The sequence below is a fragment of the Equus caballus genome, chromosome 3 (assembly GCF_041296265.1).
Source record: "Equus caballus isolate H_3958 breed thoroughbred chromosome 3, TB-T2T, whole genome shotgun sequence".
Lineage (NCBI taxonomy): Eukaryota > Metazoa > Chordata > Mammalia > Perissodactyla > Equidae > Equus > Equus caballus.
In genome coordinates this window covers 36,072,966-36,094,923 of record NC_091686.1, presented here as the reverse complement: position 1 = coordinate 36,094,923, position 21,958 = coordinate 36,072,966, and the positions used below count along the sequence as shown (strand labels likewise).

Below are 21,958 nucleotides of genomic sequence, written 5' to 3'. Positions count from 1 at the left end.
AGTGTTTGTGGGCAGTCCTCCCAGTTTGTGGTCAGGTGCCCTGCTCGTCGGCGTCCCTGCCCTCTCCAGAGTGTGCTAGTCTTGTGTTAGGTTCATTGGTGTGTATGTCACTAGTGCTCCCCATCCTGGCTGGCTGGCGTGTGAAACATGGCCAGGCCTCTAGAGTCATGTCCCTGCTCCTCGGCCTCAGCCCACCCCTCAGTGGCAACAGGCCCCACAGCACCGGGTGTGTCCTCCCATGTCTCTCCACCGAGCACATTGTCTTTGGACAGGGTCCTCGGCTGCTTGCGCACCCCGGGTTTATGAAGCGCTGATATGGGCCCTTCCAGGGGAGAGATGACCCCGGGAGGGCAGCCCGAGTGGCCGAGCATCCAGACACCACCCAGGGACTCTGCACCCCAAAGTGGGCTCCACACTATAGGTGGGCCCAGCCTCCTGCCCGCCTGTGTGGGGCCGGTTACCAAGTCCCCAGACCTCCCTCTCAGTGCTGTTCCCTCAGGAAGGGCCGGCGTGTCTGCCTCTCGGTGGAGCGAGGGATAGGTGGAAATGCTGTAGCAGGAAGAACTGAGGATGGGCAGCTGAAGACCTGCCTGGACCCAGGTGTATCCAGGACAGTACCTGAGGGCACTGCCTCTGTGGGGTATGGTTTTAATGCAGTTAAGGTGATTTCAGGACTACCCTTTCTTGGGAGAAAATACTTGCCAGGTAGCAAAACCAGGCATGCCACCCCTGCAGGGCACCAGGGGGCCCTTTCCATAGTCAGTGGGGAATGGGGACATTGGTGGGGGTCGGCCGCCTCAGGCCGGAACCCCTTGCTTGCTTGTTTCTCCTTTTACATTAAATTGATCCTAAGTGATCAGCAGATACCCACAAATGTCCCTTCTGTTGGCTTTCAATCCTCCCAGAGAGGTGCCGGCTGGAACGAGAGGCAGGCCCCTGTGGTCAGGTCACCCGCCTTCTCGTGGGACATGCAGCCCCTTCACAGAGAGTCTGAGGAAGACAATGGTAGCAAAGCACAGAGGGGACTGTCCGGGCTCAGGGCACTGTGGGGCGGGCACCCTTCTGCGGGCACCCAGGGTGCCACGCACAGGAATTCCTGCCCGATGTTAAGGCCTGCAGCTGTCCAGAAGGGGCGTTCTCAAGGCCTCTGGCCTCAAACGGGGGCAGCAGGGATGTGTTGGGGCCCCACCCGGGGTCTCACCCACCAGCTTACTCATCTCAAGACGTATCCACCCTCCGATGCTCTGCCCTGCAGGGTGCATGTTCCCAGTCCCTGAGGAGACCCCCGGGGTGGGCCCCAGAGAGTGCTCCTTGCTCCAGACCGCACTTTCCCATTCATCGAGAGGCTGGGCCCAGGGGTGGGGTGTGGGTGTGAGTGAGTGCATGTCAGGGGTGTGGGTGTGTATATGTGGGTAGATGTGCACACACATGGTTGTGTACATGAGTGTGCCCGTGTATGTGTGCATGTGCAGTGTGTATGTGTGCGTGTGCATAACTGCAAGTGTGGGTATGTGGGAGTGCACGTGTGTGTACGTGTGTGGATATATGTAGGGGCGTGTGTGTGTGAGAACAAGTGCATGTGGGGAGGTGGCAGCTGGAGCCTGGGCCACGTGTTTTTAAAGGTGCCTCAGCCACGTCTGTCCAAGCCCTCCTCAGGCCCCGCGCCCTGCCCGACCCCACCCTTCCAGGACTCAGGCCCTCCTGTGTCTGGATGTCCAGCCAGGGGCCACTTTCACAAAATTTGCCCCCGGATGCTCAGGAGCCCCCTTCCAGGGCCGGGGTGCTGATGAAACACACCCTCAGGACTCCAAGGGGTCATTGCCTTTATTGAGGTCCACTGTGTGCCCGTGTCCTGAGTGGGCCCACAGCAGGCAGCCCCCCTGGGAGCCCCGTCTTTGTGCGCCAGGAGCCGCGTTCCTAGAGCCTCGGCCGCTCTGACAACCAGTCTTCCTCAAGCCGCAGGAGCCCGAGGGTCCTGGTGCCCGTGGCTCATAGAAGACACAGGCCGAGGGGGAGCAGGGCGAGGGAGGCCAGCAGGGCCCCCAGCTGGCGGTGGAGGCTGGGGGCCTGTGAGTACCCATACTTGGTCCTGCAGGAAGGCTCCAGCTTGTCCAGTGGGATGGGCTCTTCCTCTGGAGTCTGCATATGGTCGCTCGCCTGGAGACAGACACAGGTTGGGTGCCTGCCTGCCAGGCAGGGTGGGGTGGGTGAGTGTGGGGCCTCCTCACCTCCTCCACTGCCTCGAAGACCCTCAGCAGGTTGTCAGCCAGGGCGCCCCTGATCTCTGCCTCCGTCCACTGTCTCCTGAGCAGCTCGGCGACCAGGTCTGGGTACTTGGACACGTCCTCCAACCCTGAGGGAACCCTGAGACGAGGGTGGAGAGAATCAGGTTCTGCATCCCAGGGACCGAGGGGCCTGTTCACCTCCCCACAAGCCACTGACCTGCCCACACCCCCATCCAAAGACACTGAAGTCCAGGGAGTGGCCCTCAGAGTGGGATGTGCTGGCCCATCCTCAGGACACACCTCCCTCCTCCAGCCCCTCACAATGTGTTCACGGGGGTCACGACCCTCCCAGTTCATCCACAAGACACAGGTCTCACCCCTTACCTTGAAACACCATCATAGTCCCCACCAAAGCCCACGGCCTCAGCTCCCGCCACGTTCTTGATGTAGTCCAGGTGGTCTGCAGGGGAGGCAGCAGGTGTGGGTCCTGAGAGGCCCTCCACCGCCTGGCCTCTACAGCTGCTCACATCCACCTACCTGCTACTTGGGACAGGTTGGCCTCCCTTTGGCAGGCAACGTAGTCGTTGTAGAAGTTGACCATCACCAGGCTGCCTGTCTGCTTCTGTAAGGGGGAGAGAGTGGAGCTGTGGGTGCAAGGAGGACAGCAAGGCTCCCTGAGGACCACCCACCAGGGGGACAGCAAGGTGCCCTGAAGACCACCCTGGGAGCAGACCCCCACAGCCCCTCACCACCAACTGAAGCACGTCGTCGGGCACGTTGCGCCTGTGCGCACACAGACTGTAGGCTGAGGAGTGGCTGAAGATGACGGGGGCCTTGGAGAGCTCTAGAGCGGCCTTCATGGTGGCCACAGACACGTGGGCCAAGTCGATCATGACGCCTAGCCGGTTCATCTCCTTCAGCACAGTCTGAGGGGAGACGGCTCAGGGCACCAGGACAGCCCGACCCCAGAGCCAGGCAGGCTGCAGTGTGCACGGCCTTCTGGGGTTCCCTGCAGCCCCCTGAGAGGTCCAGGCACGGGGTTGGGGGGCATTTGGGCAAGGGCATCAATGACCCTTCAATGGCCGGAAGTCTGGGGCCACTCTAGTGACCAGTGTGTCCCTGGGGATGACCCCTGCCAGATCCAGTTTACAGGTGAGGAAACAGGTTCTGAGAGGAGAGACACTGTGTCCTGGGTGACTTCTCTGAGGGCGACTGCAGTCCTCGCCCACCCTACTCACCTGCCCAAAGAGCGACAGGCCTTGGCTCTGGGCCTTGTCTTCCCCCGTGTCCACCAGCCAGTTGTCGGCCCTGCGAGAGCAGAGAGCAGGTACCAAGGGGCAGAGCGTTTGTCCTGTCCCCCCCCCCACATCCAGGACCCTCAGGAGCAGAGGAGGGCACGGGAGCAGGGCCGAGCTGGCCTCTGAACCCCCGTGAATGTCCCACACAGCCCAGGGGCCTCTGGGGTCACTTACCAGGGTGTGTTGCAGCTGTGAGTGAGGGTGAGGTACCGCATGCCCAGGTGGTAGAGTGCCCGCAGGACAGCGAGGCTGCTGTCGATGGAGTGGCCGCCCTCCACGCCCACCAGGCTGGCCACCCTTCCTTCCTGGAAGGCCTGGCGGATGCCTGTGAGGAGAGCCGGCCGGGCAGTGGGCGCCTGGGCAGTGGGCGAGTAGGTGTCCAAGGGGAGCTTCAACATGAGAAACGCCCCCGCTGCACCAGCACACTCTGCTCCGGACAAGAACTGGGGTGGTGTGGGGCCTGGGGGGTGGCTGGGACCCACCTGTGCTGTTGGTGACACACACAAAGGTCTCGGGGTACATCTGACACATGCGGTGGACGACATCTATCTGCTCCAGTGTCCTCCGCACAGCATCCTTGTTCTGGGTGTCGCAGGGTACGTATGCGGACCAGAACTGAGGGGCCAAGAGAAGGGTTGGAGCTGACAGCGCCCGGCCCCAGCCCCACCCGCCAATGGGCATCTGGCTTTCCTCCCACCTTGGAAGTCCTCCCTATGGCCTGGATGGCTGAGTCCCCTCCAAGGGCCTGTGGCCACCAGGGAGCCGCTGCACCTTAGCCAGGGCCCAAGGTGGGGGGGATGGACAGGGCCGGGCTGAGCTGTACCTGGCCCCCAACAAAACCAGCCTTCAGCTTGGGGATGTTGGTGTGCGTGGAGGCCAGCGTGGTCAGGTTGGCCCGCTCATCCCGAAGCTGGTTGTTGAACATCTTCAGCAGCTGCCAGGGCAGGTCGTTGTGCCTGGAGGGGCCAAGTGGAGGGGTCAGAGGCAGGTCAGGACAGCCACCTGGACCTGGGGCCTTCCAGCTCCCTCCTCCGCAGGCTGTCCCCTCTCCACTCCCTGCTTCTCAAGCTCAGGACTAAAGCCAGCTGCAGGGGTGAGGTGCCTGAACGCAACTGACCACAGGTGCGCTTCTCTACCGTGCCCCCCAGGCCAGGGAACCACGAGCTGAGGGAGCCCCCCATGGCTAGGTCCTCCCTCCAAGGGCCTTTCACTCTGCAAGATGGCAGGGCACATGCTTGCTCTGCTTCAAAATCGGGCAGGAGCTTAAACAACCTCCACGAACGAGGTTGGCTGACCCTGGGGGAGCGAGGCAGAGGGCCTGGGGCCTGAAGGTCTCCACAGGCTAAAGATGAAACCCTCCACTCACAGGAAGGGGCCAGGGAAGCGTGGGGAGGGGTCTGCTCTTGGGGCCTGGCACCCCCACCCCACCTTTCTGGGGCAGTGACTTCAGGTGCAAGATTTGGGAGCCCACAGGCCCCCGGCTGCCTCCATCGCTCTGGACAGCCCTGCGCCATGTCCAAGAAGCTCTGAGCAGCCCTGTGCTTACAAAGGTCTGAGGGTCTCTCAAGTTTCCTGAGGAGCCAGTTCCTGTGAGTGTTTTGGAGGAAGGGGAAGGGGGAAGAAAAGAGAGGGAGAAAGGGGGAGAGGGGGGAGGGCAGAGGGGCAAGGAAAGGGACGCAGGAGGGGAAGGGGAGAGGGGTCAGTGGCTGGTGGGTCTGATTCCTCCCTGGATCCAGGAATGGGCAGAGGGAGACCAGGGGAAGCCCCAAAGGGCGAGACTGCTGGAGAGCCAGGCCGCCTGGGTCCTGGATGCTGGAAGCAGCATCAGCCCCTGGGAGCTAGTTAGAAACGTAGAGGCTCACCAGTGGCTCACCCAGACCCAGCAGTGGGATCTGCTCTTTCACCAGCAACCCACATGGGTGGGACATCTAGGGAGGTGCCTTGGCTGGCCCGCAATCTAGTGACAAGACGGCTGTGAGGACTGCCTGGGGAGTGTTTCATCCTGGTGTCTCGCTCTGGGGATGCCTGGGGCCTTCTGGTGCCACCATGGGCCCCTCCCACCCCACCCCCTTCTCTCGGAGCCCCATCTCATGGGGACAGCACTTTGCAGAGGAGGAACACCACAGTTGGGGTGCAATGGCGGTGAATGGGGGGCCAGGATGGGGCTGCACTCCCGCATTCGAGACCCCTCTCTCCCAGGATGGCACCCCCTCCTCACCCAAATCCAGTTCCCATGTCCAATCCTGGCTCCCACCCCTCTTGCTGTGTCTTCGTCTGTAACATGGGGATGTCTTGAAACCTTCCTCAGGGTGAATTGTGAGGGTAAATGAGTAGCTATTAATACTAATACTACATCGGGATCATGCTGGCCTCCTGCAGGCCCAGGTCAGCTAGCCCCTGGGCTGGGCTTTTCCAAAGCAAGCTGGCCGGGCCCCCTCCCCTGGGCCCCGCCCCTTGACCAGCTCCAGACCCTGCTCTCTGTGGGGCTCGAGCCACAGGTGCTGCTTCCAGGAATCTGTGATTTGATTGGGTGACAGGGCTGCGCGAGTGGTCAGGAGGCCTTTGCTGGCTGAGCAGTGGACGCTGGGTGAGCTCCAGCCAGGCGGGATTACCGCCTCAAGCCCCAGCCCTGGGCACCGTCCCCGGGGCAGGGCTGGGCAGGGCCCCTGGATGGGACTAGGCACCCCAGCCTCTGGGCAATCTGGCCCCGCCCTCCAGCTGCCACCCAGGACCCACCAGGACGGCAGGGCACACTTTACTCTCGCCTCCTCCCCTCGGCCACTCCACCCTCGGTTGGAACCCAAAGTGGGGACAGAATTTCCTCCGCCCTGTGATGAGCCCTGCATTCTGGAGCCTGCCAGAGCTTCCTTCCTTATCTGGGTGGCCTGGGCAGTGCCCTTGGCCATGACATGAGGACCCCACTGCACTATAGAACGCCACGCTGCAGCCGGCACACATGCAGGCCGGCAGCTGTGAGAGAGCCCGCTGCTCGCCCATTCTCCTCCTTTTCCTTGGTAACACAACCTCCCATTTTTAGCAAGGCACATGGCCATTTGAAACAAAGATACTTCCCTGCGCCCTTACAGCTGGGTGTGGTCATGTGACTAAGTTCTGCCCTGTGACAACTCCCAAAATCTGTCCTTGATAGAGAGTGGTTGCTTCCCCTTTGCCCTTTCTAGGTCCCTTCCTTGTTCCTGCTGGCTGGCATGCAGATGTGATGGCCAGAGCTGCTGCAGCCACTCTAAATCATGAGATGACCATGGGAATGGTGGCCACAAGGAGTCCTTGGAACTGTGGAATGCCATGCTAGAGCTCCCTCTGGACGTCTCTGTGTTGAAGCTGCTTACTTGGGGCTCTGACCTACAAGAGTAGCTAAGACTAGCTGGTCCACAGTTATTAATTTTGATTCCATCAGCCTAGTCTTAGCTTTCTAGCTCTTTGGACAATCCCAGCTCCCTGAGCATTCCTGGCTATCTGGGCTCTTTGTGCCATCTTACCCCTCACGTGGGCTTCTGGGCAGCTCCCCACACCTGGCCTCAGCCGCCCTCTCTCGGTGCCCAGCCGCCCCAAGTCCCCCAGAATGAAGGAATAGCTCGCCTGGCTGATACTGTTGGCATCTTATGCTGCCCTTGCTGCCCCCTGCCAGACAGCGGGGGCTCCAGGCGGGGAGCCCAGGCAGGGCCTCTGCAGCCTCCTCCCCATACCTGGCTCCCCAGCGAGCCTGTGGAGGAGACCCAGCCTGCAGGGATGTCGGAGGCAGGCACCTGGCAAGAGGCAGACAGGAGAGCAGAGGGCCGCAGGGTCCAGGCAGGATGGAGGGGAGGATCCGAGGGCAGGAGGGGAGGGAGGGGCGCACACAACCCCTGGGGGCCCCTATTCCTTCTTGGGGGCTGCCACAGCTCACTGAAGTCCTACATAGAGGGACACCCCATTTTCTCTGCTTTCCTTGCAGAGCTTTTTTGTCCAAAAAAAGCCCCGAGGCATCTGCCAAATAGTAATGACGGCAGCATTTATGGAGCACCTACGTGTGCCAGACACATGCGGATGTTCAGCATTTATGGAGCACCTACATGTGCCAGACACACGCGGATGTTCTCCTTAGCACTCTCAGCTCCCAAGAGCATGCGAGAGTCCCTCCTCTCAGCGATGGCAGGAAGGGAAGCAGGAGGCCAGGGCTGGCAGGTGTGCTGGTGGGTCAGGACAGGCCTGGCTGCTGCGGTGGCCCTGGGCAAAGCCCTGGAGGAGCTGAGACCAGGAGTGTGGACCTGGGGGCAGATGGGCAGGGATAGCGCAGTGCGCGGCCTGCCTGGAGCATGGATGAGTGTGGGGGTGACTGGAGGGGCAGTGAAGGGCCCTGTGGGCCGCTGGGAGGACTTAAGTTGTTACTCTGAGCTCAGTGGGAGCCACAGGAGGTGGGAGGTGAGCTGGAAGGACAGGAGCTGGGACTTATGTCTCCAGGACTCCCTCTGGCTGCAGCATTGAGACCCAACCTTGGCCGGTGGAAGAAGGGGGACAGTCAGAGGCTCATGTTTGACCCAGAGCAGAGGTGGAGATGTGAGGGGAGAGGAGGGTCCATGCAGATGTACTGGGATGCAGATGCAAGAGGCGCTGCCAGATTGGCTGTGACATCAGAGAAAGAACAACAAGGTGTTGCAAGTCTTGGCTGGAAGGGGGCCTTCGAGAGAAGCATCAGGAGCTTGGTTTGGGCCATTGAAGCATGACTCCAAGCATCGTAGGCAAGGCAGAGAGGCGACCCCAGGGACCCCGTGCCAGATGGGGTCACCCATGGGTGGACACTGGAGAGGGAGGGGTGTGAGGAAAGGGTCTCAGGGAGGAGGGTCAAGAGGGCCAAGAAGGGCCCCCAGGAGCCCGTGAGGGATGCCACCCTCACCTGCAGTCTCTGGTGAGGAAGCTGAGGCCCCAAGAGGAAACGCAGCTCCCTCAGGCCAGATGGCTAGTGCGAGGCATGACCCCGGGCTGGACCACCAACCGTGCCTGGCCCCAGCACCCACTCTGAGCAGACACCTGGCCCCCAAGGCACAGGTGGGACCAGGTTGTGGGGCGCCCCCAGAGCATCTGAGGGCCAGGGGCTTCGCCACTTGCCTCCTTCCTACTCCCTGCAGGCCCTCATCTGCTGGAGCCTGGGGGCCCTCGGAGACTTCATGGAGCAGCTGAGGCCAGCAGAGAGCCAAGGCCACACTATAGCTAGAGAAACAGTCCCGGTGGGGAGAGGGCAGCGCCCACCTCAAGTCCAGGGCACGTAATCCTCAATCCTAGCTCCCCCAATCCCGGACCCCCAGCCCCAGACCCCCAGCCCTGGACCCCCAGCCCTGTCACACAAGTGACCACTTACCCGTCAATGACAGGTGTACCCTGCATGATTCTTTCTGCCTGGTCCCGGAACTGGTCTGCAGTACAGATGGCCACCAAGGGCCAGAGCCACCAGCTGGTCCACATGACACAGTCCCCAGGCACCTGCTTCCACCGCTGCCCTGGCTCGTCTGGCCTGACCTGGCCGGCCTTTGCTCCACAAGGATGAGCCGACGCTGTAAGGAGCCGCTCTCTGTGCCAGAAGAGAGAGCAGAAGCCTTGGTCCAGGTGATTGCTGCCAGGAGTTCTCCTGTTTAATCAGTAATCAATCAGTAATCAGCACATTCCCTGAGAGGGTGGGTGGATGGAATGTCCTCGACCCTGTGGGCTGGGCATTGCTGTCTGAAGCAGGCAAGAGGCTGCCAACCCCAGGGGAGGGGCTGGAGCCCAGAAGAAAAGACAGTGGCTCAGAGGGGGCTTGCTTGGGGTACGCGGTCAACAGTCTTAGCTGTATTGTTACCACTGCTGCCCTCAGCACCCAGGGCCTGAGATCTGCAAACAAGAATTAAAACAGTCAAGTGCTGAGTTCTGGTCCTGCGCTCCTCTGTTTGCTTGTAAAAATGGTTTTACGTTACTTACCGAGGAAGATGCTGCGCAGACCACACCCCACCCCAATGCTGGGGGTCTGCACCTGATTCCTGGAGCCCTGCCGGGCCCCACCATACCCAACCCAGTGGTGGGGCATCTGCACCCCAGTTCCCAGCCTGTGGCCCTCTGGCATCACAGGGACCCACACTCCGCCTGCAGGCTTCTGACCAAGCAGGTTGGACTCTGGGGTTTGGGGTCAGAAACCTGGAGCACCAGTGATTCCTCAGAACTGGGGTCCTTTCGCAGGCTTGCCACACACTCAGGTCTCCCTGGGGACTTCTAAGAACCTGATGTTGGGCAGCACTGGGACCAATGAATCCTGGTCCCAGGGCTGGGCCAGTGTCCAGGGTTCTGATGAGCAGCCGGGCTGAGAACCAGGCTGGCTGGGAGGGAGCCAGGTCAGAAAAGCTGGTAAGAGGTGCGGGCGAGACGAGGAGACCCTTCCTCCCACCTGAGAAGGAGGTCTCATCCCTCCTTCAGCCATCAGCTGCGTGTCCCAGGCAGGTGCCTGGGCCTCAGTTTCCCTCCTGTTGAAATAGCAGCTTGCAGGGCTGATTGGAGAATGGGACCAAAGGCACAGACATCGTTTGCTCTAGTCCTTTCAGCCTCTCGTCCCTCCAGCCTCCACTCGCACCCTTGCGAGGAGGAGCAGAGTGTCCTCGGTGCTTCTCCTCCATCTCTGCCCCAGGATGCCTAGGGCCTGGGCCACTGGCCCCAGATCCGTCAAGGACTTTGCTCCCAGGCCCCTGTCCCTTGGTCAGGACCCCCCCGCTGCTGGCCCAGGTGTCCTCTGTGCCAGGCCCCAGGGTTGGACCCTCACCACAACCCTGTGCAGAAAAGAGCCCCCCTTGATGGATGAGGAATCTGGGTCCAGACTGGGCTCTGACCAGACCACCTGGGGGCTGTGACCTGTTAGATGCTGGGCCACCCCAAGGTCAGAGTGCCAGCATGTCACTGGTCCTCCAATGCTCCGTGTGCACTCACCTTCGACCCCCCCTGACCTGTCACTTGGTGACCTGGACACTGCTTCGTGGGTGAGGTTCAGGTCTGCTCACGGGGGACCATGCCCTCCACAGTGAGCTCCCTTGGCTCCTCCAGGACTCCTCTCCAGGGTCTTCCGCCTGACACGGCTGTCACCACACCGTGCTCCTGTTATCAGCCTCTGCCTGCTCCACAGTTTTCTCTTTTTTTTCTTATCCTTTTTGTTTCAGAGTTGGTTATTTTTTTTAAGATCATATAATTGTACTTTATTTCTTAACCTCATCTGAGCATCTTTGTCTTTCAAATTGATCATTTAAGCCAGTATTATGACAATGACGGTGCTGGCCTCCCTCTCCTGCGTGTCATAAAGCCCCTCTTTCCTGTAGCTGTCGGCCCTGTCTCCCGCTTCCTTGCTTTTGCTGCATTCTTTATGTGGTTCCTATCAGTTGCGGTCTCACACAATTAGAAAGTTCTTCTACGTGTCACGACTTTGCTAGCATTTTCCCTCATATTTTTAACATCATATTTGGATCTATATTTCTCTGTCAACACATAGAATGTGTAACACGTGGTCACAGCCCATGGTCTCGGCAGCATTCATTTAAATGTAGCCACATGTTTTCCTGGATTCGCTGTTTCTTATGCACTTCCTTTTCTCCTCTCTTGAGACATTTACTGTGATTTTTTTTCTCACTCGTCTGCAGCCGTTCTTGGGCCATTTCCCAGGAATGGTGGCACCCGTCACAGCCGGGCTGGCTCCTTCCTCTGCGACTGGGTGGTCTCCCCACGTCCGCAAGGCTCTTCTTCACCCTCACCCCCGCAGAGGGGTCGGGGGTGTCTTTCAAACCTGCCTCACACTGGATTTTGGCTTTATTTCCATTTTCAAATTCAGAATTCACTGGCTTTAATTGTCGGAAAACACTTTATCAGTCTAGAAGTCCAGTAGAAAAGAAAGCCTTCGGGACCCAGCCTGGTTCCACAGCGGGAGGTACGCCAGCTGCCAGCTTTCTGGTCATCTCCGCGTCACTGAACCACGGCCCCGCGCCTCTTCCTTCATCGTCAGCTTCGCCTGGTCCCGACCGACCTCCTCTTCTGCTGACCAGGATCCGGATTTCGCGGGTCAACTGCCCAGCCCCCTGGTAAACCCACAAATCTCCCTCCCCTGCAACTTCGGGCAGCACAGAGCCGGCGAGGGCGAGGAGAGTGAGGCACTGCCGCGGGTGCAAACTGCAGAGTAGGGAGTCACTGAAAACCTCAGTCACTGAGATAAATAGTATTTTAATGCAATATTTTAGAAAATCAAAAATTCCAGCAAAAAAAATCCATGATGAACAAAATAAAGACAGGGCCAGTATTCTGACTTTTCCTTTCTCACCCCAGCTCCTACACGATTCCACCCGGAGCTGGTCTCACGGGAAACACTCCCCTCTGTTCTGTGACTTCAGCCACAGACAAATCTTGTCAGCGGATGGCAGAGGACGGCCCGTCTGGGAGCTCAGCTGTGGGCATGACCGCACTTCCTCAGATACTCCTGGGAGGAGAGGATGCAAGGCCCCGGGGCCACCCCATGTGTCAGGGTCTGCACACCCTTCTTCAAACATGAGGTGACGGCAGAGGATGACACCGAGCATGAGCTCACGCTGAGGGTGAGCGTGAGCCCTCTGAGCAGGGACCCAGGTCCGTGCCGGGTCCTGTGTGGATTCCATTTCGCATTGTTTCTTGATCTGACTCGTGACCTGTGGGTGGCAGGGCGGCATCGCTGAGTGGGCTGTGGGGTCAGACTGCGTGTGTGAGCTGGTCAGATTTCTCAGCCTCGGTGTCTTCACCTGTGACGTAGAAGTTATCTGAGACCTCCCTCACAACAGTCCCTCATAACTGATCGGCAGTTTTGCTGGACATTCGCTTCGGGTTGGAAACCGTTTTCCCTCAGAACCAGAGGGCTCTGCGGTCTGTCCACGCCGCTGGTGAAAGTCCAGAGTCGATGTGAGTCCCGGTTCTGGCAGGTGATGCGCTCTCCGTCCCGTCTCTCCGGCACCGCTCGAAGGCAGAGCTTGGACCTCCTGGGTTGGTCCTTTCTGTCTCCTGTTTTGGGTTTTCTTCTATTTTTAGTCTATGGCCTAGATCTTTCCTCAGTAATGTCTTGCAGCACTTTGATTTGACGTTTTCTTTCAGGAATCATGTATTTAACCTCCCAAGAGTGGTGTCTTGTGTCTCGTTGCTGAAGCTCTCCCTCGCATCCTGCTCTTGTTATGGAAGCGACGCTCTGACCCCAGAAGACCACGCGCCTCCTCGGGATGCATTGTTCCCACTGTTTCTCTGGACCTTGGTTGCATTGTAGCTGGCAATTTTTGTCGCCTCCTATTTAGTGTTTAGGAACGCAGAAATAGCCAAGCTGGCTGTGCCGTGTGGATGCGGCAGCCGCCCGGCCTCAGGCTTTGTGTAGAAAGGAGCAGGGGGGGCTGGCATCACGACGTGGCCCCTTCATGGCAGAAGGCGACATGAGCACTTTTGACAGCAACCCTGATTCTCAAACAATATATTTTTGGGAAGGACCACCTGGGGTTTGTCACCCAGGAAACGTTTGGCCGTGGGCTGGTGAGGCCTGGCACCCGTGTGAGCGGCGTGGGGGCTCAGCCCCTCCACAGTGCGACTGTCGCCACAGCCCCCTCTGTACCCTTCCTGACAGGACTTCTTACTCTGCTTCCATCCAATCCATCGTTCCCAGAAATCTGTCAGAGTCTTTGCTGCCGATGGACACCTTCCGTCCTCTGACGTGTGGTTCTGACCCGACTGGCCAGGAGCGGGCAGCGCTTGTGGTCTGGTGTCTGAGCAGAGGACGCGGCAGACGGTCAGCCGGCAAGAGTCCCCGGGTTGGGTCTGGTTGGATCCCCTTACCTCCCCTGTGCCGGTCGCCGGCATGGCAGCCATGCTCCACCATATCGTGTCGTGTGGTGAGGCCAGGGCCCGGGCGGGCAGCGGCATCCCAGGGTGCAGCCAGCCCGGCCAAGGCCGCCTGTTTCTAGAGTCGTTGTTAGGAGAGCAGCCAGGAGCTGGAGCTGGTGCTTGTTAAGAGCACAAGCTTTGGGGTCGGACAGCCCTGGGCTCAAACTCCCGGCCGTGGCAGATGGCACCTCCCGAGACGGCTGCGCCTTCTCCCACCCGACATGCTCCTTGCGCTGCAGCGTCGACCCCTCCTCGGAGGCGGGCAGCTGCCTGGCCCAGGGAGGCGCGGGTGTGACTGTGGGTGCCACCGGCCTCTGTCCCCTGGACACTCCCCTGGGACCTGGCGGGGCTGTTCTTCAACAGCCCCAGCTCGGCCCCAACTGACAACCAGACAGGAACCTTCGGATGACCCCAGCCCCAGCTGAGGCCCCAGACACCAAGGGCCAGAGATCAGCTGGCCCCACGGGGCCCTGAGGAAGGCCCAGCTCACAGGAAGCGTGAGCACTAATGCACACTAAACTGCTACGTTTGGGGACTGTTTGTTACGCAGCAATAGAGGCCTGATACACTGGCTGCTTTCCCACAACTAGTGACTCTGATGTTCCTGTCTGTAAAACGGGGACAAATGATCCTAACCTCACAGGGCTGTTGTGAGCCAGCACTCCTCACGCGTCAGCCTCGGGTGCTCCCTCCATGAGTGTCACCTTCTTCGTGCCCCACGGTTGTTTCTTTTGAATAAAGAGCAGCCTCTTGTGCCCACCCCACATCTTCTCAGTCTCACGTGGATGACGTAGAGTGACAGCAATGCCTCCTGCATGCTGTGTGGTGGTCCCCAACCAACAGGCCCGAAGCCTAGGGACAAATGCTCTTGCCAGTTTGTCCCCGGGAGGACATCCTGAGACCACCCAATGATGCCTTCATCTCAGACTCTCCTTCCCCCTTGGCCCTGTGGTCACTTCTCAGAGAAGCAGTCTGCGCCCAAACCTTGCCTCAAGCTCTGTGTTCAGGGGAGACACTTAATCACTTTTTATCTGTGTAGAGGGAATGGTATTATTAGTTGGGAAATCAGGATCTCTTGCCATAAACAGAAGGAATACAGTGAAAATAAACAACAAAAAATTAAACAGTGTCCTTATGTCTCAGCCAGAGCCTTGGAGAAGCGACCTATGAGGAGTTCCAGCGGGTGCTTTCCCTGTCCAGGGAGCAGTCACGGCCAGCTGGCTGGCGGCTCCTCCCACACACACACTGCGAGGACAGAGGGGGCCCAGTGGGCCTGGAGGCAGGGCCCGTCAGGGAAGCCTTGGGAACAAATTATCAGCTGGAGCCACCAAGGATCATTCCACCAAAACTGCGCTGTGATGTGGGGCCCGAGGAGGCCTCCTCTCCCCAAAGCTTCACCTGCCACTCGTGCCCACGTGCGCTGGGCCACCAACCAGCCAAGAAGGACTGGAGCCCATGGCCCCGAGATAGCCCGCGGCAGTACAGACGTCCCAAGATCCATGACCCACCGTCATTCTACAGTACATGAGCAAACACACACAGATGTATGCAAGACAGAAACGTGCACACAGCTCAACCCACGCCGAACCACGCCACATGAGCACGCATAAGCACCCTGCACGTGCAAAAAGAGAAGCAGACCGACACCTGTGTAGGCACAGCTACACACACCCAGACAACTCACATGCAAACACGCCCGTGCCTCCACAAAGACCCCCACAGCAAACGTGTGCAGACCTCATCCACACCCATATCTAGACTTGACCATGTCTGCACAAGTGGACACGTGCAGACACACCTACCCACAACCCACACCCTGCACACGCATGCACACAATGTCACAGACCAGACACTCAGACACACCGCGCACCTGATCATGCAGAAACGTGCTCAGGCTTATAAACACGCAGGCACGGACTTTTCACATGTGCTATGCAAACGCACACTGAGACATCCAGTCGTGTGCACACACGAGACACACACACAAGCACACAGACATGACCACACACGCTGCAAGCCTGTCCCCTCACACACACAGGACACATACATGCACGCTTTGCATGGGGTTGGGAGCCCACAGGCGCCCTGGTCTCTGCGCCCACCCAGCCCCCACACCCACCTCGGCGCCTGCAGCCCCCTCCGCCCCTGTGACCACCCACAGAGCTGGGCACAGCGGTCCTGAAATGGCCTGGAGGGAGGACGGCGGGGGCGCGGGGTGAGTCCCTGAGAGGACCTGGGGCTCAAAGACAGCTCCACAGCCCTCCTCCGCGGCTCCAGACCAGGCGACGTCTGCACGGGGTGTCCTTAGGCCCCTCAGCCTTCCTGGCCCAGCTGTGAGGCCACCACCCCGACCCCCACCCGCAAGGCCTGGATCCCCAGTGTGCTCCAGGACAGCACTCTGGCACCCAGTCCACAGGAGTCACCCTCAGGCTGTGGCTTCTCCACACCCCTCCTGGTCCTGGCCCGCCCCCCACTCTCCCTGGGGTGACCTCATGGCTCCTCTGGCTGCCCCCACCGCTCTGAGGCCTGTGACCCACTGAACACACAGCAGCAGGTCCCTTCCCTCAGGGACCCCCGAGACGCTCGATGAGGTCCTGGCCCCTCAGCCTTGAATGGGGAGGGGGTTCCAGCCTCCTCTCACCACCTCCCTCACCCCGGAAACAACCCTGTAGCCCCTCTGCCTGGCACTGACGTCCTTGCTCCATCTTACCCTCCGTCCATCACCAGAGAACCCCAGGACCCCAGCCTGTCAGGCCCTCCCCCTCCCCCACCCACGACACCCTCAATGTCCATCTCCCCCAGTTCAAACTCTGAGGCCTCACGGAACATGCAGCAGGTGCCCATTAATGGATGCGCTGGCGGGTGCTTCCTAACCTAGAGGCTCAGCCCTGAGCCCCTGAGACTCACCATGAGCAGGAAGAGGGGCCCAGTGCTGCCAGGACCGAGCTCTGCCGCCCACCGCCTGTGCTCCTGAGGCCTGGGGGTTTGTTTCTGTTTTTCTCGAGTTCTGTCCCTCCCCTGAGTTCTCCACCCAGCTTCCCTTGCACAAAAAAGCCACCTCTTAAAAAAAATTCCCCCAGGGGCCTTCACAATGGGCCATGGAGAGAAGGGCTTAATGTCCCACACATGTCAGCTGGTTCTAGTTTCTGCAGACACGTCGGAGGCCTCAGCCGTCGCACACACTCAGCTGGCCCCAGCGCTGGGGCTCTCTCCGGCCCACAGGCTGGGCCTCGGGCCCAGGGCTGGCAAGACAGGACTGTGTTGGGTGAAAAGGAATTGGGGTCCCTCAGACAATAACGTGGGGGCTGTCTGAGGCAGGCTGTCGGCCTCAGGTGGGAGGGCTGGGTTAGGAGGTAGGGAGGAGGGAGCCAGGTACAGGGGTTCATGGAGGTGGTCTGGGACTCTCCCGCTGAGCCCACAGTGTCCCAAGGCAGCAGCCAGCCTGTCACCTGAGGATCCCCTGACTCCTGCCCACCACCCTCATTCCCTGGGGTCGAGAGTGACCTTCTGTGGCCCAGGGTTGAAACTCGATATCTCTTCAACCTAGGAGCGGGGTTGACTATAGCCTGGCCCAGAGGCTGGGAGGCCCCGGTTCCCACATATGTAATGGGGGGTTGATCTCCCCACATTCTCAGCTACTAAAGGATCAAAGGCATTCAGGGATCGGAATGTCCTCTGGCAGAGCCATGGGACTTTTGAAATCAGGGGAAGGTCTGGTAGGGACCCAGCCCAGCTCGGGGCTGGTTCCATCATGTGGTTTCAGATCTGGGGCGGGGGGCATACCCTGATGGGTTCTGGTGGGCAGCAGGCTGTCCTGTCCCCACACAGGTAGGGGCCCACAGCAGCAGGGTGGAGGCACAGTCGGGGGCGCACGGCCCCCAGCCTTCCCTCTGCCCTGGCTCTGGGGCCCATGCTGCCTCCTGGGCTGCAGCCGCAGTGTCTAAATGCGGGATGGCCGCCGGTCGGGGCTCTGCCATGAGAGGTTCAGGTACCAGACATGGGAAGAAGGGAAACAGTGATGGGCCCCGGGGGTAGGGCGGGGGTCCCCTCACCTCAGAGTTTAGGAGGATCCAATGAAGGAGGGACAGGCAGTGAGGGCACAGGAGAGGGCTGAGTCAGGGTCTTGCTCTAGGGGAGGGCGGACGAAGGGCTGGGCCTCCTTCTCTGGGCATCCCAGACCGGGCCTGGCCTGGAGGCCAGCCCCCCACTTCCACATTCGGTGGGGTGCCACTCGGGGGGCACAAAGACTGGAGACCAGAACTTCCCTGCTGGGCGGGCCCCAGGCTTGACATCACCCAGGACGGCTCTCCTGGCCAGACCCTCCTTTAGGGACGGGCAGGGGGCCTGGATCTGTCGTGGGCACTGACTTGCAGGAGAAGGACAGGTGTCGGCAAGAGAGATTGCTACTTTCAATATTATTATTGATAAATAAATGGCAACCAATAGGATCTATTGGAGACTATGAGGAAGCCATTTGGTGTAAAACTAATTCAGCCTGACCTTGTTTTTCCAAAAGGGCCTGACATGGCCGTTGAACATGCATTGCATATCTGCCTTAAGCGTTTACTATGTCCCAAAGACAAGAATGATGCCCTTTGAGAAAGATGTCTGTCAGCATTTCCTTAAGCATAAGCATCTCTCCCCAGGCTAGGGATTGACTGCTGACCTGCTGTGACCACCCAGCTCGAGACCACAGACCTGCTGTGTCCGTCAATTGCTGTGTGAATCGCTGTGCTGGCTAGGCAATCTCATGACTGTTGTGAAAGGGACATTCCGATCATGCGTGATACGTGCTCTTTGATGTATATGACCACTCCTTCCACCTCCACTTCTTTGGAGCGCTCCATTCCTGTGCGGAAGGACTCCCCTCGGGCCACAGCGTCCTCAGATCTGGCTCATAGTAAACTCACCCCAATTTTGATTTATAGATTGGTTATGGATGACTTGTGTCCACATTACTTTTTACACTATTTGAAATTTTTAGCATGTGCATTAAAATGGAAAAATCAAACTAATTAAAACAGAAAAAGAGGCTCTGGAGTGCTCAGGCAGCCTCCCCAGCCTCCACACAGAGTCCCCACTGACTCGGGGCACCCTCGGGGCCCCAGCCCTGCCCTGAGCCCCCCTTTGTGGGGTTCTGCAGGCTTCAGGCACCCGCTCCTCAGCCCCACCTCGAGGCTGGCATCCTGATGGGAGAAGGGACAGGGTGTGGACGGGGAGCATGGGGAGGCCCTGCTGTGCCGTCTGTGGCCCCGAGGGAGATGTTTGTCTTTCTGAAAGTCCCCAGAGAGAAAACACCCCTAGTTAGGTCAATTGAGGGGAGCCATTTATTGGGGTGAGCCTGGTGGAGAGTACCCTCACAGTGGATGGCACCCACAGCCCCTCCGGGTGTCAGGTCCTCTCGGCGAGGTATCCAGAGGAAGCTCAGTGTCCAAACACTCACACCTCCAGGCAGCCGGCTTCTCCACTCCTTCTGGGGCTGAGGGGCCCTGGGCCCCTCAAACATTGTCACACGCGTGTTCTGGCTCCTAGAGCCAGTGCCTGGGCCCAGAGGGAGAAGGATGTAGGAAGGGACAGCCGCCAGGAGACGTCACCACCTGCCCCCTCGAGAAAGGCCACCTGGCTGAGAGGAGATGCCGGGGCCTGCACAGAGGGGTCAGGGCTGGCTCCCTGGAGAGCCTCAGAGGGCCCACGCTTGGGCTACCACTCTTCTGTCTGGAAGTTCTGAGTCTTATCTTCAGGGTGTTCTGACGGACCATGGGCCATGCGAGAAAAACATCCCACGTCGCCATGTCATCGCAGCTTCCTCCTCCCCAGGACTCAGCACTTTCCTGCAGGCAGGATTTCTCCCTGTGCTGTTTCCTGCCTCCTGGAGGCTCTGTCCTCACTGGGGTTTTATTTGCCGAATTCCCTGCTGCGTCCTCAGCTTCTAGAACAGGCAAGTCCACAGTGAGCACCCACGGAGAGTTAGGGAGGGCAGAGGAGCAGTGTTGATCTGCGCACGTCCCCTCTGAGCCGGTCCACAATACTGGCAGTGGGGTTCCTGCCTCCAGGCTGCTGGGGGACTGCGGCTGCCCAGGTGGGCTCTGGGCTCTGGGCTTTTCCCCGCGCCGCCTGAGGCCACGCCAGCAGCCCTACACACAGCTCCGGTTAGGGACCTCAAGGCGTCTCCAGTTTGGTGTCGGACTTGGTGCATTTGAGCGCACGAGGCATCTGTAGGGAAATTTAGAGAGCGCCACCGTGTCCTGTCCAGGGCTGCTGGGTCCGCTCTCCCACTGGGCCTCGTGGGTGACTCAGAGGCAGCCGGGTCCTGGACAGGGAGGGGCAGGAGGCCCTGTCCCAGGGGCCACCCCCAAGGGAGGGGCAGGTTTGAGGTCCAGCATTATCTCCGCCGCATCGCCAGCTGCTCCGTCAGCAGATCCCTGTTCTGATGGGAGCCCGCTGTCCTGGGCGCCACCCTCCGTTTACAGCCCTTGTCCCAGTGCAGTGACAGGGGCTCCTGGCCACAGCCTCAGAAGCCTGGCGTGGCCCCCCCACGGGGCAGTGCCGTCACTGGGCCAGGCAGGCAGCGTGCATGAGGGGCCTCCCGCTGGGGCCAGCCTGGTCCCCTGGACCGTAGAATAGGGACAATGGTGCCCACATGGAGACACTCAGATTTGAAGGAGGCGCCTGTGTGAAGATGCTGAGGGACTCTTAAGCACTGTGTGGGGGCTTCAGTGTCCTCTCTGTGGACCGGGCTGAGAACCCAGCTCTGCCTGAGGCTGATGGACACTCAGGGGCTGGGCTGGTGCCTCGGGGTCAGTCCTTCTCAGGCTGCCCGTTCTTCTCAGATCCACACCCCACGGGCATGAGCACAGGTGGCCGTGACAGCAGGTGTCCTTGTGCCTCCTCCTGTCCACTCCACTGCCCCCAGCTGCTGCTGCCTCCTGGTAGCCCATCAGGGCCCTGTGGGTGTGGCCTGGGAAGTCACTTCCCTGTGGGGGGAGCACCCGGCAGCTCTGGGCCCCGTAGGGCTGCCCAGCTGGGGCTATCCCCTTTTCCAGCTCTGGAAACTGAGGCACGGACTGAACATGCTCAGGCCACACTGCTTAGAGCTGGGATTCGAGCCCAGGTTGCAGGATTTCAGAGGGTTCCAGAAGGTTCCAGAGGTGTGCATCGACCACTAGACTGTTCTTATAGGGTTTGTTTTCATGCATGTGTGTGTGTGTGAGGAAGATCATTGCTGAGCTAACATCTGTGCCAACCCTTCTTTATTTTGTATGTGGGACACAGCCATAGCATGGTTAATGAGTAGTGTAGGTCTGCACCTGGGATCCAAACCTGCAAACCCTGGGCCACTGAAGCAGAGCCTGCAAATTTAACCACTACACCACCAGGCCGGCCCCAAGACTGTCTGTATGTTTTTGAACCTCTCAGGGCAGCAGGAGGAGAGAAGGCGGCCCCAGGCTTCTCCCACATGCCCTGTCCCCCGGGAGAGACCAAGAGCCCTTGGTTCCAGCATCGGGGGCCACTCGCCGTGCCTCCAAGAACTGCCCCTGCTGTCCCCGAGTCCCAGTGGGCACTGCAGTCAGATGCATGCCGACATCGCTACCTGGAGGAGGAGACCCTCCTCACCCCGCACCTCCAGCCTCAGTCCCGCTCAGTCCTCAGAGCCGCGCACGTGACCTAGGATTCCATCAGGATTGGTCAGTAAATGTGCCTGTCTACAGAGAAGAGCTGAAGCCCTGAGGGGGCATGTTTGGGGGACATTTGCATATTAGGGGGCACTGGATGCCCCCTCCTGCCCATGACACCAAACTACCACCTCCCTGGCGCTGGTCACAGGCAGGATATTCCAGCCACCTCCCCACCAGACAGCACCCCCCTGGGCAGCAGCACCGCCCCCTCTCCCGTCCCACCTCCTGCCCCCAACCCCTGGCCCCACCGACCCCCAGCCCACTTACCTTGGCCTCGGCAACTCAGGCTTGTTCTCAGCCAGGCACTCCTGGCCTGGGCGAGCTCAGAGCTGCGCTGGCCTCACCCCAGCCACCTGCCTCTCCTCCCAGGCCTGTCCCCAGGAAGGTGAAAATGCCCCATTTCCGCTGCAGAAACGTTGCGAACGTGGGAAGGAGGGGCGGGTTGGAAGGAGGGGGTGGGGTGGGAGAGAGAATGCAAGGGGCTCTTCCCCCCGGAATCTCTCCTCTCAGCACCCTGCCCTCCCCGTCAGCCTCCCAGAGCCCTTTCCAGGGTGGAACCTTCTTGTGCGATCTCCCAGCTTCCTGTGGGCATCCCGGAGGACAGGTGTGGGCATGCTTCATTCCACTCAGGGTGCTGGCGCTGTGGGCCACCTTGTCCAACTTTGCGGTGGCGGATCTTAGAGACTGCTCCATGTCGGCATATGGAAGCCTCCTTCATTCTTTTTATCATACATTTTAACTGTGAAAATACAACATATATGCCAAAACATATGTAAGACATTTATGTACACGCACACAGAAACTTGTACACCATAGCATTATCCACAATAGCCAGAAAGTGGAAACAACCCAAATGTCCATCAACTGATGAATAGAT

At 59.6% G+C, this 21,958-nt stretch overlaps 1 protein-coding gene across 2 annotated transcripts; it reads right to left on the bottom strand.

Annotated features, from left to right (window-relative positions):
• Positions 1-1,806: 1,806 nt before the first annotated feature.
• DPEP1 (dipeptidase 1) lies at positions 1,807-16,553 on the bottom strand. 2 transcript variants are annotated; one of them, XM_001488307.5, is made up of 11 exons: positions 16,313-16,553; positions 8,877-9,086; positions 4,347-4,479; positions 4,006-4,138; positions 3,698-3,848; positions 3,464-3,533; positions 2,975-3,151; positions 2,763-2,847; positions 2,610-2,685; positions 2,229-2,364; positions 1,807-2,157 (listed from the first exon to the last, which is right to left on the bottom strand). In XM_001488307.5, the coding sequence occupies exons 2-11, from the start codon at positions 8,978-8,980 to the stop codon at positions 1,990-1,992; spliced, it is 1,233 nt and encodes a 410-aa protein (XP_001488357.2). In that variant the 5' UTR covers positions 8,981-9,086; positions 16,313-16,553; the 3' UTR covers positions 1,807-1,989. The 2 variants fall into 2 exon arrangements, with proteins under 2 accessions (XP_001488357.2, XP_070118271.1); XM_070262170.1 differs by lacking the exon at positions 16,313-16,553 and having other exon boundaries at positions 8,877-9,385.
• Between the last annotated feature and the right edge of the window lie 5,405 nt (positions 16,554-21,958).